This window comes from Mchenga conophoros, linkage group LG12 (assembly GCF_057382185.1).
Source record: "Mchenga conophoros isolate Kocher_MC1m ecotype Shallow Benthic linkage group LG12, M_conophoros_male_GT1.1, whole genome shotgun sequence".
Lineage (NCBI taxonomy): Eukaryota > Metazoa > Chordata > Actinopteri > Cichliformes > Cichlidae > Mchenga > Mchenga conophoros.
Genome location: NC_140537.1, coordinates 19385900 through 19403149, shown reverse-complemented (window position 1 = coordinate 19403149; position 17250 = coordinate 19385900). Strand labels below are relative to the sequence as shown.

Sequence of the window (17250 nt, the reverse complement as noted above, 5' to 3'; positions counted from 1 at the left end):
TGATATTTAGTATGAGGTTTTTGTGCTGACACGCTGTGTTTGGGTTCACCAACATTTCTGCGGTGCATGTAGGAAAAACCTCTCCAAGTTGGTCACCTCTATAGGAGGGAAATTGTTCCAGAAGTCTCGTTGTTTTTTTCTTATGCAACTCTGTGAACCTAGGTCATGCTGTCATGTCCTTTTTTAGACAAAAGAAGCTTTGTCATGGCAACCCTTTTAAACAAGTCAGACTCGTTCAGTCTTTTTCTAATTGCACAGTCATGAACTTTAACATTTAACATACTAAGTAAGGCCTGTAGAATGTGAGATGTAGTTGCTCTGAGCATTGTAAGGCCTGACGCTAGGGTGAATTTGCTGGAACACCACTGCTGGGAAGGCTGCAAATTGTCTTGAATGTTTTTCACTTGTGAAAAATCTTTCTTTTATATATATATATATATATATATATATATATATATATATATGGAAATGGCCTTGTAACCCTCCCCAGATTGATGGGCAGCAACAATTGTTTCACTAAGTTCACTTCTGATCTCTTTCTGGGCGTTGTGTTAACACACATCTGAAAAAGCTTTTATAGAGGCAGTTGATACGCTCAACCTAGATGCTTTTTACCCTCCCGATGTCTATGGAAGCACTGAGGTTGCACTTATTTGTTTCACACACTGCTTTTGCATTTTGGCTTATTAAATTATGTAAAAATTTAAGACCCAGGTGGGCCAGGTGACTTTTTTTTTTGTTGATGTTTTGATACATAAAGTGCAATCAAAGCAACATATGCACAGATGCAGACCAAAGATGACTATCAGGTCACATGACCACATATGTTTCATTTATTTAAAAGGTTATCTGATCTTTCAAAAGCACAGCAACCTTGTGACCAATGACGCCCAACTGAGGACAAGGAGAGGCTGATGCAGTCACCGGATCAGCGTTACACAAGTTCAATCAGCACTTCGAAACATTACATAACTCACGAGAAAACATTAGATAAACTCTGATCTCTTGTATGATCTATGAATGCGGAAATGTGAGTGACGTGTGCAACACAACGAACTGATCAGAAGTCTATCAAGCAGACACGTTCAAACTATTGCTAATTATCCAAACTTCTGTTCTTTAATACCTGCATCTATTTGTTTTTCTTCTCAGTTGCTCTTTTCTGAAGAATTTGTGACTGCTACTGTTTTTATGTTTAACAAGTGAGCCTTATCCTCTCACAAATATCTCTTTATTGTCATTGTATATGTACAATGAATTTGTGAGTGTTCCACAGCAACTGTGCAGGAATAAAATATAAATAGTAATACAGAAGGAATAAATAGCAAACCACAGGAATATATACAAAATTATATGTATATGTACAAAACAATAGGAATATACACAAAACAAGGGGAATATACACAAAACAATAGAAAAGGCACACATTAAAAGGAAAGGGTTGCGAAGTGCTTGGAATTAGTGCGAAGAAATGACTTGATCTGAATGGACACATGCAGGTGGTGCAGGTGCTGCTGTGCCTTCTTTACCAGGGCCATGGTGTTGCCATGATGCCATGAGGAGTTCTTTCATTTTGCGGACGTTTAGCTTCAGGCCATTTTCTGAGCACCAGCAGGACAAATTCTCTACCTCCACCTTGTATGCTGTCTCATCTCCATCAGAGATGGGCCCAACTACGATGGTGTCATCGGCATACTTGAAGGTGGTGTTGGTTGGTTGGATTGGTGTACAGTCATATGTGTGCAGGGCAAACTGCAGGGGGCTGAGAATGCAGCCCTGTGAGGATCCAGTGCTGAGTGACAGTTGGTGAGGAAATCAAAGCAGCAGAGATGCTGAAAGTTGCTGAAAGCTTTTGAGAATGTAAAATGTCATCAACCGGGGATGCAGGTGCTGCAGGTCCTCATTCAGTGAGACAATGGCAAAGACTCGTCATCTAATGTGGGTGTTTGTCTAAACTGCCATTTTTGGTGTCAGATCACTGCTGAATAATGGCGATATGTTGTTTTTCATGAAGAACTGTACATGTGAAGCTTTATGTTGGTATCTGGGGACTTTCATTGACAATTATGTAACTATGCCGCTCTTCATATCAGTCTAAATTGATGTATTTCTAAATGGCAAATTAGCACATTTAATAAGGTAGAGTAACAGAGACAAAACTATTTTAGATTTCACTCAGTCACTAGGTAGAGCTTGCTAGTACTGGATTGAACCCCATTTTCAGATTCAGATAACTTTATTAATCCCAAAGAAAGGCAATTTGCTTGGAGGTTACCTGCACAACTTACTCACACAATCTAGAGTCCTTAGACACCAAGCAATAACTACTGTAGCATGTCAAGGCAAAGCTCAACAAACAATAATGTTTAAAAAAGAATAAAAATTAACAATACAATAATTAAATAGAATAACAAAAACTAAAATTGAACAAAGAAGGTGTTATAGCCGAGGGAATGAAGGAGTTTTAGCATTTCTTTGTTCTACACTAGAGTACAAGGAAGCAGTGATCTGAGAGCAGCTTCCTGAACTCAGATGACACACATGGTCAGGATGCAATAATAATGTGTTTTTATGAGAAGGTGTTAGCAGATGCTGTGGGAGGTTTTACCCTGAACAGGCAGATGAAATAAAATGTTAAAAGCCTTTCAATAAACTGCACAATAAAAATGACAGAACTGCTTTAATCAAAGATAGCATAGATTCAACAGGGAGCATTCCTTTTAAGACTTTGGCCCGTATTAAGATGATACCATCACATAGTTGCTGCAGATTGGTCAGCTGCACATTCATAATGGGAATATCCTGTTCCACCACATCCCTAAGGTGCTCAGTTGGAATGATATAATCAGCCATCAGGAGATTGGTGAACTGTAGGGCTATGGGTTTAAAAACAATCCTCATTTGGTATCCAAAAGGGATCCAATTTGTGCCAAGAAACGATGGCACAAATTGTGTGAATGTGTGTGTGAATGGGTGAATGACTGGATGTAGTGTAAAGCGCTTTGGGGTCCTTAGGAACTGAGTAAAGCGCTATACAAATGCAGGCCATTTACCATCGCACCACCATCAGCAGCCTGAACTGTTGATACAAAGCAGCATGGATTCATGCTTTCATGTTGTTTACACTAAATTGTGACCCTGCCAGCTGAATGTTGCAACAGCAACACCTGGTGTGGTCTTCTGCTGCTCTAGCCCATCTGCTTCAGAATTTGACATTCAGAGATGCTCTTCTGCGTACTTGGTTTTATCTGACTTACTTTTTCCTTCTGATCAGCTCAAACCAGTCTTGCCATTCATCTCTGACCTCTGGCATAAAAATATTTTTATGCAGAGAACTGCCACTCAGTGTATATTTTCTCTTTTTTTAGGCCATTCTCTGTAAAACCCACAGGTGGCTGGGTAGATCAGCAGTTTCTGAATTACTGAATTACAGTCTAGCAGCAACAACTATGCCATGTTCAAAGTCACTTAAATCACCTTTCTTCTTCTTTTTGTTGCTTATTTTGAACATCGGCAGATCATCTTGACCATGTCTAAATGCCTGCATGCAGATGCTGCTACATAATCGGGTGACTAGATATTTTCTTCAAATTGCAGCTGAACAGGCATACCTAATAATGTGGTGTAAAGATTCTGTTTTGGCAAGCAAATACATTTTTGTGCATGCCATGTTAACAGTACATTAAAATAAAAAGATTTTAATGTTCAGATCATGCCGTGCAATTACACTGACAAACACTCATTTGTCATCTAAAAGACACCCGGAAATGTTGTGGAAATATTCAGTAGATCAGATGAGCAAGAGCAGTCATTTCAGATCACAGTAATCATGTTCCACATCAGATAAAATTATGTAATTACAAAGTCACGAGGGCTGTTTTTCAAAACCCGCATCACAAACACGCTCAGTCACCTCTAGATAGTTTCACTTTATGTAGAGTAACTCATTCCAGTAGTAGTTACTTTTGCAAAATCTTTAGACAAAAGCGAAGAAAAAAAAGACAAACAAACAACTGTTAAAATACTACGCCGATTGAGACTGCACAAGATTTTTTTTAAAGTGACAGTGCGATCACGCCATGATGTAAAACATTACTTTGAAATCACAAATATTTAACAGAAAACAATCCAGTCAAATCTTCCTGAGATGGTTTTGTTCGTCTCATATTTGGCTCCACTGAATTTGAGATAAGGGACTTGGCACTTTTGTTATCAGTGTTCTGGACCGACTGCTGAAAGGATCCGAGTAGGCATACATGCCTACAGCTATCTGATGTTTTTTTAAGAACTATCTTTATTTTTGATCTCACATTCTTGGCTCGAGGAAGAACGCACCAGAAGCTTCTAGAAAGGTTAAAGTTACATAATCTCAGGTTAAACGAAAGTACACCCTCAATAAATTGCAGGGTTTTGCTATCAAAACAAAAATAATACTACAAAAGTACAATTAAATTTAAAAAAAATGTAATTAGGTAAATACAATCTCAAGCAAGTGTAAACACAGGAGTGGTATAGCCTTACTACTTCCATAGGAATTAAGAAGGTTAAGTAGCAGACAGTTTATTCTTTTAGAAAAAGGCTGTTTTGGAAGGGTTGCCATGAGAATGCATTTTCTCTCTAAAAAGAAATCTCATCATCACAGAACCATGTCCTTTGGACAGATGAGACCGTGTTTGGTGAAGACGAAACGCACCATATCTGCAACTATCAAGCATGGATCTGGAGACCTTGGACATGGTCACCTTGGAGTTGACCATGAGCTCCTCTTCCTATCAAAGTATTCCAGAGTCAAATGCAAGGTCATTTGTCTGACAGCTGAAGCTTAAGACTTGCCAAGGACCAGGTTATTTTTCTCATATTCTGATATGTAAAACTTTAGAAATAACTGAAGGCATACTTCTCTTTACCTTGACTGTAGTTTGAAATACTACTTAAATTTTGCGACCTTACTCATAAAAAGTGTCGTAAAAGTGATCCATGGTGGTAAATAACTTCCTCATTGGAAGTTATTTACCACCATGGATCAGTCCACCTTTTTCTGTTATATTTTGCAGCTGACTTTTCCCCTCCCCCTTTTTCCCCTCATAAGGACATTAATAAACCACCTTCAATTAGTCTAGTCTTAATAGTGTCAGGAAATTAATAATTTACTTATTTATTGCTTTGACTGGCCCAACCAGCAATCCTACATGGGTTCTGCATTAACAGATTTGCATTAACAGACATTTTACCAGGGTTATAACCAGTTGCACCAGTACCTCTGTCATTTAAATCACGTGTAAGTGCAACATGCTGCGTCCTCAGATCAATGGAGATTTTACTGTCCAAGTACAACAGTCCAACACAGGAACTGCAAGCTTCATTAAGCTCTGGAATGCTTAAAGCTCATTATGTAACCCAATTACATAAGCAGACACGAGATAACAGCAAATCCACAAATCTGCCGTGAACCCTGGAGATCAGCGTAGCCTTTACTTGCTCTGAAACTAACATTAATGTGGATATTTAACTTAAACCTAGATAACTCCATTAAACTTTAAGAGAGCAGAGGAAGTGCTTTGTGATAAGAGAGTAGTTCTTATCACGAAACGCTGGAGTACAGTTCAAACTGATCAAACACACTACTCTAAAAAGCTGAACTCCAACAACTGTTGTATGAAAAACAGCTTTTTTATGTCTGCATAGATTTTCAGTCATCTAGATCATTGTAGTCTTAACAGCTTGAAATGAAGGTGGGTGAACTTCTTTACATTATATTAAAAAAGGAGAAAAATAACTAAGAAGTCCTTCTTTTTAACAGCTTCGTTACTTGACCAATGTATTTAGCCAGTTGGGGATTGACCGATGCAAAACCTGAGTATATTTGATGTGACTTTAGGGCGTTTTTTTCTGTTTTTATTAAGCACTGAATGAAACACACACACACACACCAGGTTTTTAGTTTAAAAAAAGGTCTTTTAAATATATAAAACCACACATATTTGTATAAACATTGCAAAGAACCACCAGAATATTGAAACATACATTATCTCTGAATGAAATTTACCGCATATTTACTCATACATTACTCATACATAAATCTAGCTTTAAAGATAATCAGTGAGCGTGACCTCGATCAAATCATTTTCCGTGTTTCTTTCATCTCCAGGTCCCTCGGCTGTCTAAGGTACTTCAACTTCCGTCAAGTCATTTTTAACCTCTTGAGCCTCATTTTCTGTTTTCCCTTGCTCCATTCTTTCTAGCTCTATCTTAAGTTGCTCTTTCTCGTTTATTATCACTTCTTCCTCAACAGCTCTCTGCTGCTCCTCTCTCTCTTTCCTCTCTTTTTCAGCCTTTTCCATCTTTTCCTGCTTCTTCAGCTTCCAGAAGAATCTCAGGTTTTTCTCAGGGTACGTCACTTTGGCCAGTGGCAGCTTAAAGATTCTTTCGGTCCCCGTGGTTAAGAGAAGGAAAGTCAGGGCAGACAGGCAGAAAGGCCAGGTGCAGGCTGGAAGACCAAACTGTGGATTTAAAAAAAAAAAAAAAAACCAGTTGTGAAACATATTTTAATGTTTTTTTAACAGTTTTTATAAAAATAGGAGTGAGAATAAAATGTACTTACCCTGGACATGATGTTGGCGATGGCTGAGCCAAGGTATGCACAGAAAAAAGCTGCAGAGGAGGAGGGAAAAATTGTTTGATGTAAATGATAAAGTGTGATTACAAATAACAGCCTTTGTTTGGTAAGGTTGCACATGGTTGCTTGTCATTTGGCCTTATTTTGCAGATAAGAGAATGCATTTTTGTAATTTTTTTTACTCACCACATGTGATAGCAAGCAGATGCACTTGCCAGGTGAGAGCATAAAACATTCCTCCAATAGCAATGCAGGCTAACACACAGTTGTACCCCCAGAGGCCAAAGTAAATGTCTCCAAACGGAGCCGCCAGGGCCAGACCTGCAAAATATTTCGTTACTGTTACCAGAGAAGAGTTCACCCAAAGATTGGTTTATCTTAGTAAATTAAAACCCTCCTGATCAGAACAAGTTTTACATGGCATGTCCTTTTTTTTACAATATCGGATGCCTGGTTAGACACTGTGACATCCTCTCACCTGAAACCATTCCCACTGCAGATCCCAGGACAGCATGAGCACAGGTGATGGGGGAGGAGATAAAGAGGGAGATGATGAAGATGCCTCCAGTCCAAGGGTTGTCACAGCCATAGACCTGGCCTATTCCTACTGGCACTGACATGAAGAGCTGAAAGTGTACAGGCAGAAATGTAAAGCCCGCTTTATTGGATGTGCAGCTGTATTTAACTTGTGAACAACTTAAAGTTGCATATATAGTTAACAACATAGGTCCACATTATTTTAACTTGTTAGCTGAAAGCATGTGCTAAAACCTCGGCTACAAGACCATGACTTCTGAAGTTAAAAAGGCTGCGAAATCTGCATGTTATCATTTCCTTTCAGCTACCTTTGCTACGTCAAGCTCAGCCCACGTGATGTTGGGCAGCTCCGAGCGTGGCTGAATGAGGACTTGAGGGAAGTAGTTGTTGTAGTGGCCGGTGGCGACCATGTGGAGACACACCAGGATGTTAAAGGGCAGGGTGAAAACAGGAAGATCCCAACGACTGTTGATAGATGCCAGGGCGCTGGACACAATGGGGCTGGACATGAAAAGGCATCACATCAGAAATCTGCTCCACATTTAACTCACATTTACAAAATAACCCAAGTACATCTATGTTCAATCACACCAGTCTGCGCTAATGTTAAAATCACGGAAAGGCAGCGTAAATAACACCTGTATTGTTCTTCTGGAAAAACCTTGGGTCCTGGCCTTCATACCGCCCACCAAAATATTGTTGTAGATGGAGCACACCCTGACAGGAACACCCTCTCACTGCAGAACAATGCACCCCACTGCATTATAGAAACTACTCAGGAATGCTTTGAAGAGTTTGACAAAGATTTTGCACTTTGATCAAACGTGATGCCCTGGAACAAGCCCGATCCATAATACCAGGGAGTGCTCTTAATATCCCAGTGCTAAATACTACAGGAGGCACCCAGACATCCTGTAGTTTTATTGTTATGACTCATCGATGTAGATCAATCATTCTTTTTACACATTTCCAGCTTTTAGGAGCAGAGATGACAGATCTGTATATGACTGATATGGTCTCTTTTGTCTACTTAACTACAGCAAATAATTTGTATTATTTATTTATTCATTCATTTGTTTGCTTTTATTACAATGTCTCAGAACAATACGTAACCTATTATGACACAGAAAATGACAACTGATGGCATTCATGATTCGTGACTGGCTTATCTACTTTTCTTTATCTACCTTTCACTTTTTATGATGCAAACCTAGTGCACAGTTTCACCATTTCTCGGTCTTACCACATCATGGACATAAAGATGTTCGGCAGAAGAAGCCACCAGTACCAGTTTCCTGCGTTAGAGAACACGGCCATCAGCAGACCCACCAGTATCCCGTTGTAGCCGTACAGCCCTGCAGCTATTGCACCCCTGAAGGAAAGTTTTTTGAATCAATTTTTTTTCTAGCTCAAGCCAAATGATAAATTTTCTTTTACTGCCAAGCAGATAATCATCAAGAATGACTTCTCGGCCCGCCTTCTGGCATTAAGACTGACAGTATTTAAAGATAGCATCAGTTAGGGGGGAAAAAAAACACCTGAGTGCTCACACCTGTTCTGTTGCAATAGGAGAGCGGAAATGGTTGCAAAGAGCGTGCCCACAAAGCCATTTAGGGCCCACCAGTAGTTCTGCAGGATGAGGCCGGCAAAAATGACAAGGCCACTCAGGGGGTTGTTGACAAACATCACCTGGGCCGCGCCGCGCAAGACCCAATCCAGCAGCCGCAGCAGGAAGAACTGCTCTGAAAGATGCGACAGTGAGAGATATTTGACTGCCAGCAAACACTTCACATCTTCAAAGGCTGTGAAAGGGTTACTAACATAATCATCTTCTTCTATGCAAACTCTCACATGTATGGAGGGAAATAGTTACACATTGTCTGTAGTTACACATTAAACTCGATAGTGCTGCTTGTCTCAAGGGCACATTTTCAAGTTCCCGTCATGATTTTTGCCACTGCTGGGGAATACTGTCATACATGGAATTTCATGGTAGTGCTTTATTGATGTTTTCTGATTTAAGTACTTCAGTTATGCCAGTTGGTATTTTTCACTATTTTAGAAGCTAACTGGGTAATCCTACCAGTTTCAACACCCACACGCTGATTAACTGACTCATGCACGCTCCTATGAAAAGGCGGCATTAGCAGTGAGAAAGTTTTCTACAAAATAGCATGACCAAATTTTTTTTTACTTAACACAACTATCTTATGTCCCAGATTGTTATACCACCTGCACTGTTGGCAAAACTACTTTCTATTTAGTTCCAAACTTTAAATTTGAAGTAAGCTGCTGATGTTAACCTACTTTCCATCCATTTTCCAAACACCTCCATGTCTCCAGAGAAGTAGGACACTCCTTTGAGGAAACGGGCCCTGGCTTTCTGCAGGGCTGTTGCTCCTGCAGGTTGCACTCGGTCCTCTTGCCTGTCCTCCTGGGAGTTCCCATTCTGAGATGGTAAGTAAGGGTGTGCCATCAGGGGCTGGAGCTCCTGCAGTCAGCAGCATGTTCAGTAATTAATTTCAGAATTACAGTTTGAGTCATGATAAGTTGAGGTGAAATATGAATATTGACTAACAGTGAAGGTGGTGGCAGAAACACTGGAGGACAGCACATCAGAACTGGAGCTGCTGGTAATCTTCTGAACTTCCTGACAGTGCAGAGATGTAGCTGTTACTCAGGAGCAAACACACTCTTCCTCCATTTATATATAACAAGGTACACCATAGGTATACATACTGACCACTCGTGAATGTGTTTTGTTTTTCAGTATGATTACTGTTGTATTGGTGGCGGTCACGTTTCTGTGCTTCAAAGTCATTCTACATCATTATTAAGTGTGGCCTTTGAAATATCCCCTGAGGGACAATAAATGATTAATTACTGTGTCTGTACCTTTGTTCTATCAAAACATGTAAAAAAAGAAAAATGCAATCTCATATCTTAGGAAATTTTAATATATATCAATGCCTTCTTTCCTTACATGCTCGATTAAATGCAGCCCTTTTAACCCTTTATTTTAAATTTGTATTTAAACTTGAGTGTTACTGGAGGGGATTACAATACGTTTTTTTGCAGTGTCTTTACTTTTGTGTCAAGGTCCTGAGTCTGACGACTCAGTGTTTTGTGTTTCTTTATGCTTTTGTTTATCCTGAGTATGTATTCTGTTATGATTTACAGTTTGTTAGGTTTCTGTTCTTTGCTTACCCTGGTCCCACTTCTGTGTTCTGTCTGTTTATGGCGTCACACTGTCTGTTTGTGAATCTGTCTGTTTAGTTAGTTCAGTGTCTTGTCTGGTTCTGTGTCTGAGTTTCCTGTTTTATTCTGAAGGTCCCTGTCTCGTGTGAGTGTGTTCAGTTTACGCTTCCCCTGTCCCGTCAGCTCTGACTTCTTCCAGGTGTGTTGCCCTCCTGTCTCTCATCCCCTGATTACTGCTGTGTGTATTTAAGCCCTGTGTGTTCTCCTGCCTGTTGCCGGTTCGTCTGTGTTCCACGGTGTCCTGTTCCGCGTCTGCCTCTCTCCCTGTTTCGTGTGTTCTCAGGTTTATTTAGTTTTTTCCAGTTTAGGTTTGTTTAGTCCCTTGTCATCCCTCACTGCCTCTTTGCCACTACACCACCCTGTAAATAAACATCACTCGAATCATCAGTCATTGCCTGCATTTTGGGTTCTCCTTTCCTCCAACACCACACAGCCCGCCTCAGCAGCCGTGACAGTAAGAACACCTGTTCTGACAAACCATCCTACTTTGGCAAAACGTCCTACCGTAAGTAGTTTACGCACATTTCTGCTGTCACAGAGTAATCCTAGCACCAATTTAAGTAGGTATGATGGGTTGCCACTTAACTTTGCCCATCAGAGTATGCTTGTAGCTCATATGCATACAGCCAGAATGGTTTGCCACTTCATTTTGCCCGTCAGAGTATGTGTGTAGCTGTTATTAACAACGGTAGGATGATTTGGAGTTACCTGGCCCGTTGGAGCGATCTCCGAGGAGGAAGCAACGTTCGCGTCGTAGGTAGGGATGGGTACCGGTTCTGACACAAATGGTAGTAACCAGACCGAAAAGCAGCGCACATTTCAGTGCTTTTTTTTTTTTCCTGAGATGTCATACAGTTTGGATTCCAGCCAATCATTTTACCTTCGAGCGTAGTAGGCGGCCCCAGGTACCTACGTTCTTTTAGAGCAGAGCTAAAGATTAAAAATGCCCAAGACAAAGTGGTCAAAGTCTGGCTGTACTTCACAGCAAAAGATTCAAACTCAGCAGCCTGCAATAAGTGCTTTAAGGTGATACTGTGCAAAGGAGGTAACTCCTCGAATCTGATGAAACACCTGGCGACATATAGCATTTTGTTAAAAGCCGAGAAATGCGCCGTATTTGATAACTTGCTGCGAGACCTCACACTGCGCACGTCTACTGCGCGTGGGTTGCCTGTTATCTGACCTGGAGTTAGCAACATCCCCCAAAAACCCGAAGAGTAGAGTCCTGGCCCCTAGCCCTGCCAGTCTAGCACAAATGATGACCGATGATGATGCAGCAGCAGCCGTTCTTCTCTGCGTGAGTAGCTTAATGTTGTTCGTGTGTAATTTACGTTGAGTAGGCTAACCACGTTATTACATTAATGCATGTAAGGTGAACTAGCAAACAGTCGTAGTTACATGCTGCTGACTTCTTGTTTGATGGCAGGTACTCCCTTCACCCTGGCCAAAAAGGCTAAGATGGCCAAAGAAAAAGAGGGAAACGGCTAAACATGAGAGGTTTTTGGATAAAGTTTTTTTTTTTTTTTTTTTTTTTTTTCCATGGTTGAAGCACTGCTTCCAGCCAAGAGTGATGCCATAAATCCCCTATAGCTGTGGAAAAGGCTAACATTGTTATCTTTTTACAAAAAACAGCTAAACATAAGAGGTTTTTGGACCAATTTTGTGTTCTCCATTCTTTAAGCACCGGTTCGAGCACCGTTTCAAAAGTACCGGTTTGGTACTGGTATCAGATAAAACCTAAACGATACCCATCCCTAGTCATAGGCGCCTCACCCCACAGCCGGATGGTGGGACCTCATAACTGCCGGCTGTGGTGAGTGAGAAAGACACTCTTTCTGTTTCACCAGACTTTGGGACTGTTAATTCTGGGGCTGTGTTTATTCTGTTAGCCGCCCGGCCTGAAGCTCTGTTAGCCGCCCGGCCTGAAGCCCAGTCGCCACCTCCACCACATTCAGCCTCACTACCCATAGCTCAGTTACAGTCACAGCCAGACTTACTACAGACTATGCTACAGTCCATAGCCCAGTCTGTAGCTCAGTTGGCAGAAGATCGATAGTATCGATCCCAAGTCGGGATCGGTATCGGATCGATACTAGCCTGGTTAGATCGATTCTTTACTTGGAGTTCTGCTTGTTTGCTATGCTGTGCTTTCGGCAAAAACGAAACAGCCAGGTCGCTGGACTCGCCGCTCCTGTGTCAGCGGAGAGCAGGCACACTTTGCTTCCCCTCCCCTCCCCCCCCTTATGTTTCGGTGTTGCGCTGACACGTCACATGACTTAGACACTTTGGGGGTTATTAAGTTTACATATTAAATATATTTTTACCAATTGTTTTTGTTGTTGAGAATTTTAATTGTAATTTTTGTATTATAGTTTATCAACAGTATTTGTTTTAATTTGTTTACTGGTTTGCCTGCACTTAAGATTAACAAAAAAGAGGGGGAAAAAAAAAAAAGAGCGCCACCACGGCAGACCCCATGGCATTTTCATGCTTCGCCGCATCATTTATTCTTACAATAATCACACGGTTGCTGTAACAGTACATTCAATGGCTGCAGCTCTCCCGCTGGCAGCCGTACACATCAACACCAAAAACAACAACAGCACAAGCAGCGCACAGGTTTTAAGCCGGTGAGGCATGATTGTAGATGCAGTGAAGGTGAGTCCATCTCATCTGCAGCAGCATCACAGACCACGGCCCGCCACAATAATAAAGCATTTTTTATTTAATTATAAATAAATTATTTCTCCTAATTATGTCCTGGGTTTTAAGTAATTAATAATACAAAAGGAAAAATCACAAAAAACACTTAAAGGCATGAAAATTAATTGCAATTTAGCAATTCAATGAGGCATCCACTTTATTTATTGAAAAGTATCGGTATTGGTATCGGCAATACTGGCCCGAATTTACTTGGTATCAGATCGATACCAAAATATGCAGTATCACACACCACTACTGGCCAGATCTGAGACTGTGATGCACTCCAGGGCCTCCCCAGAGGCTGGGTTTCAGCCCCCAGCTGACTCTGGACCCCTGGAACTTAAGAAGCCAGCTGAGGACTGCACCCGGCTGTCGCTGCCTGAGCAGAGTCAATGCTCCGCGCAGCTGCAGTCTGCTATGTGTTTGCCAGAGGCCCGTGTGCCTGCTGGTTCTGATCTGTTCCTGCCAGGGGACCCGAGGAGCCCGTCCAGCCTCCTGCTGACTGTCATGGTCCTGAGTCTGACGACTCAGTGTTTTGTGTTTCTTTATGCTTTTGTTTATCCTGAGTATGTATTCTGTTATGATTTACAGTTTGTTAGGTTTCTGTTCTGTGCTTACCCTGGTCTCACTTCTGTGTTCTGTTTATGGTGTCACTCTGTCTGTTTAGTTAGTTCAGTGTCTGGTTCTGTGTCTGAGTTTCCTGTTTTATTCTGAAGGTCCCTGTCTCGTGTGAGTGTGTTCAATTTACGCTTCCCCTGTCCCGTCACCTCTGACTTCTTCCAGGTGTGTTGTCCTCCTGTCTCTCATCCCGATTACTGCTGTGTGTATTTAAGCCCTGTGTGTTCTCCTGCCTGTTGCTGGTTCGTCTGTGTTCCACGGTGTCCTGTTCCGCGTCTGCCTCACTCCCTGTTTCGTGTGTTCTCAGGTTTATTTAGTTTTTTCCAGTTTAGGTTTGTTTAGTTCCTTGTCATCCCTCACTGCCTCTTTGCCACTACACCACCCTGTAAATAAACATCACTCGAATCATCAGTCATCACCTGCATTTTGGGTTCTCCTTTCCTCCAACACCACACGGCTCGCCTCAGCAGCCGTGACATTTTGTTACTTTTTACCACATGATTCGTTGTTCTTTTGGCAATAAAAGTGCCTTTACATTGCTATATTTCACATTCTGTTCAAGAGTTTGTGATCAATTTTGTCTTATAATTAATGAAATGGACTGGGCTAACACTAGACCTCTAATCTTCCACAGATATTTGTTAATCTCATAAAGAAAAATCATTAACTGCCCTGCTGGACTTCCAGAGGCTTTGCTAAACACCAGTGCCCCTACCTTTGTGCAGTTCGGTCCAGGCATTTGTCCCAGAAAAGGCAGAGGCAGAGACAGCTCCCAGCTTCTCTAGAGCTGCTCTAGAGATCCTTCAGCTGAAGGCTTTTATACTGTAGTTACAGGCTCTAAAGAAAACTCCACCTCATCTCTCCCTCACATCCATCTCTTCATCTCACGTGCATCCTCTGCAGGAATCATTGGAATTCAGCAGTGATAGTCACCGCCTCACTCATATCTTCCTGGACATGCTTAAAAACAGTCCTCAATTCCAAAGGAAGAAAAACTCTGTAACATTTCCACAATAAAAAAACAAAACTGTTTTAAGTCACAGTACTCCACCTTCCTGAATGACTGGCAATGGGCCATAACACACATAGGAGATCATTCTGTTAAAAGTTAAGTTAAAAAACAAGATAGGATAAGCACAGCACGACTCCCACTGTGCTTGAATTGATTAAGTTTAATCTGCTACACTTTAGCACCGTCACCGCGAATCCAAGTAGCATTACTACAACCAGCTGACACACATACACTTAAAGATGAATGATGGAACTGAAGATCGGTTTGTTTGTTTGTTCCTTCAGCATTTATTTTGTCATTAAACACAATTATGATGTAATTGCAGAGATGATTAGCAGCCCTGATTGCCGCCGCAGAGTTTTACGCATTGCTGGAGATGAAAGACGAGTTTGATGATGAGGGCGTGAATGAACAACAAACAGGTTTGGTAAAATATTTTGGTCAAAACAGAACACACTAGAACTTTCCAAGAATGGTTATTCAAATGCTCGTTTGGTACTTTTTTCTGATATAGGCTAATCTTCTAATCTAATGCCAAAAACAACAACAACAACAAAAAAACCTGAAACTCTGGCCAGTCCACCCACAGCTGCTTCTACTATTTCCCACCATGTTAAAGTAGCTCAATGTTTTTCCAGCTCTGAGCTCATTGAGTTTACTCAGACTAAATGTTCATATTGAATGAGTAAGGTGACATTACAGGAATCTGTGTCAGCAGTAGACAGATCACCCTGTTCTCCATCAGTATCTCATCTGTCGTTTCAGGACCTGTTATTGCATGTACTGTAACGGCTTCAGTGGGCTGTGACAAGCAGGTCAGCATGATTTCAGATTTACAGGACAGTCGACTTGTGGTACACGTGTTTATGTATAGGGAAAAAAACGCGCAACTTAGGGCCCAGGCGCCAATTCAAAATGTAATGGTAATCTATCTTTGTCACTCGATAATGGAAACCTAAACTAAAACTAAAACTGAACTCGAAAGATATTAAAGTGTCAAAATTTGCGGATGGAGCATTTGGGAATGGCCGCGCCATAGAGAGTCTCTGACCCCCGTCGACCCTACATTAGTTTTAAAACGAAGTAAACGCTCCCAAATAATATATTTCCTCACTGCGGTGACTTGCTAGATCAGTGTCCTCGAATTTATTGAGAGACATGGCCACAGGAACTAAGAAGAAGAGCGTGCAAACCCGAATCTCCACGGTGGCGGCGGGGGAAAGTAATGCTAGCAGTGCCAAGGTTAGCCCTGCTAGCCAAGAAGAAGGGCCAAAGATGGATATAAGCGGCCTGTTTGCCGAAATGACTAAGCTTGGAACTATCCTAACTAGTGTTGCGGCCGATGTATCTCACATCAAGTCAGACGTGGGCGAATTTAAAAACGCTATGAGTGCAATCCAAATACGGATGACCGAAGATGAGGGCCGCATTTCAGATGTGGAAGACAAAATGAGGAGCATAACAGAAGATAATGGCAAAAACGCTAAAAAGCTTGAACAACTTTGGGCCCAAGTAGACGACCAGGAAAACAGAAACCGCAGAAAGAATGTTCAGCTTATCAGTCTGGAAGAGGGCCTGGAAAGTGGTGGCAGCATAAATGATTATCCATCCATCCATTCGCTTCCGCTTATCCTTTTCAGGGTCGCGGGGGGCGCTGGAGCCTATCCCAGCTGTCATAGGGCGAGAGGCGGGGTACACCCTGGACAAGTCGCCAGTCTGTCGCAGGGCCAACACACAGGGACAGACAACCATTCGCACTCACTCGCACATTCACATTTAGTGACAATTTGGAGTATCCAATTAACCTATCCCCACAAGCTGCATGTCTTTGGACGGTGGGAGGAAGCCGGAGTACCCGGAGGGAACCCACGCAAACACGGGGAGAACATGCAAACTCCACACAGAAAGACCCCGGCCTGATGTTGGAATTGAACTCAGGACCTTCTTGCTGTACGGCAACAGTGCTAACCACCGTGCCACCGTGCTGCCTCATAAATGATTATGTGATGAATATACTCGCGGATGGCCTAGGTCTACGAGGGGAGGAATATGAGCTGGAAAGATGCCACAGAAGTACGAGACCACGGCCGAGACCTGGTCAGCCACCTCGAATCGTGCTGGTGAGATTTCTCCGTTACACTGCACGACAAAAAGTTCTCATGACCGCTAAGCAGAAGAAAGGAATACTGTGGGAGAACTGCCGCTTGTCATTTTATGAAGATATGACAGCGGAGCGAGCGGCGCTGAGGAAGCTTTTCTCCCCAGTAATGAAGAAGCTATGGCAGCATCAGATAAAGCACACCCTGGCACATCCAGCAAAACTTCGATTAACATGGAAAGGCCAACAGAAGAGCTTTGACAGCGTTGAGGCGGCAGAGAAATTCGTGCGTGAGAACTTTCAGGAAGTGGTGGAGTAAGGGGTTAGTAAGCTAAATTATGTGTATGGGAGCGCATCGTTAATAATTTCATAAGATGGGGGCGGGCTCCCTGGGGTGTCGACGGGACA

General features: G+C 42.0%; 1 protein-coding gene across 1 annotated transcript; it reads right to left on the bottom strand.

The window, feature by feature from the left end:
- Positions 1–5977: 5977 nt before the first annotated feature.
- Positions 5978–14530, bottom strand: slc14a2 (solute carrier family 14 member 2). Its single transcript, XM_085293124.1, has 10 exons — positions 14448–14530; positions 9732–9803; positions 9461–9644; positions 8706–8895; positions 8397–8525; positions 7462–7654; positions 7095–7242; positions 6803–6937; positions 6602–6651; positions 5978–6500 (listed from the first exon to the last, which is right to left on the bottom strand). The coding sequence occupies exons 1-10, from the start codon at positions 14469–14471 to the stop codon at positions 6162–6164; spliced, it is 1464 nt and encodes a 487-aa protein (XP_085149250.1). The 5' UTR covers positions 14472–14530; the 3' UTR covers positions 5978–6161.
- Positions 14531–17250: the final 2720 nt, after the last annotated feature.

Excerpts from the sequence above, each read along its gene's own strand:
- slc14a2 (XM_085293124.1), bottom strand. The coding sequence starts at position 14,471 with ATGCCTGGACCGAACTGCACAAAG. Across the intron at positions 9,645-9,731 it reads TTTCTGCCACCACCTTCACT|GAGCTCCAGCCCCTGATGGC; the intron begins GTTAGTCAATAT and ends TGCTGACTGCAG. Across the intron at positions 6,938-7,094 it reads TGCAGTGGGAATGGTTTCAG|GTCTGGCCCTGGCGGCTCCG; the intron begins GTGAGAGGATGT and ends AATATTTTGCAG.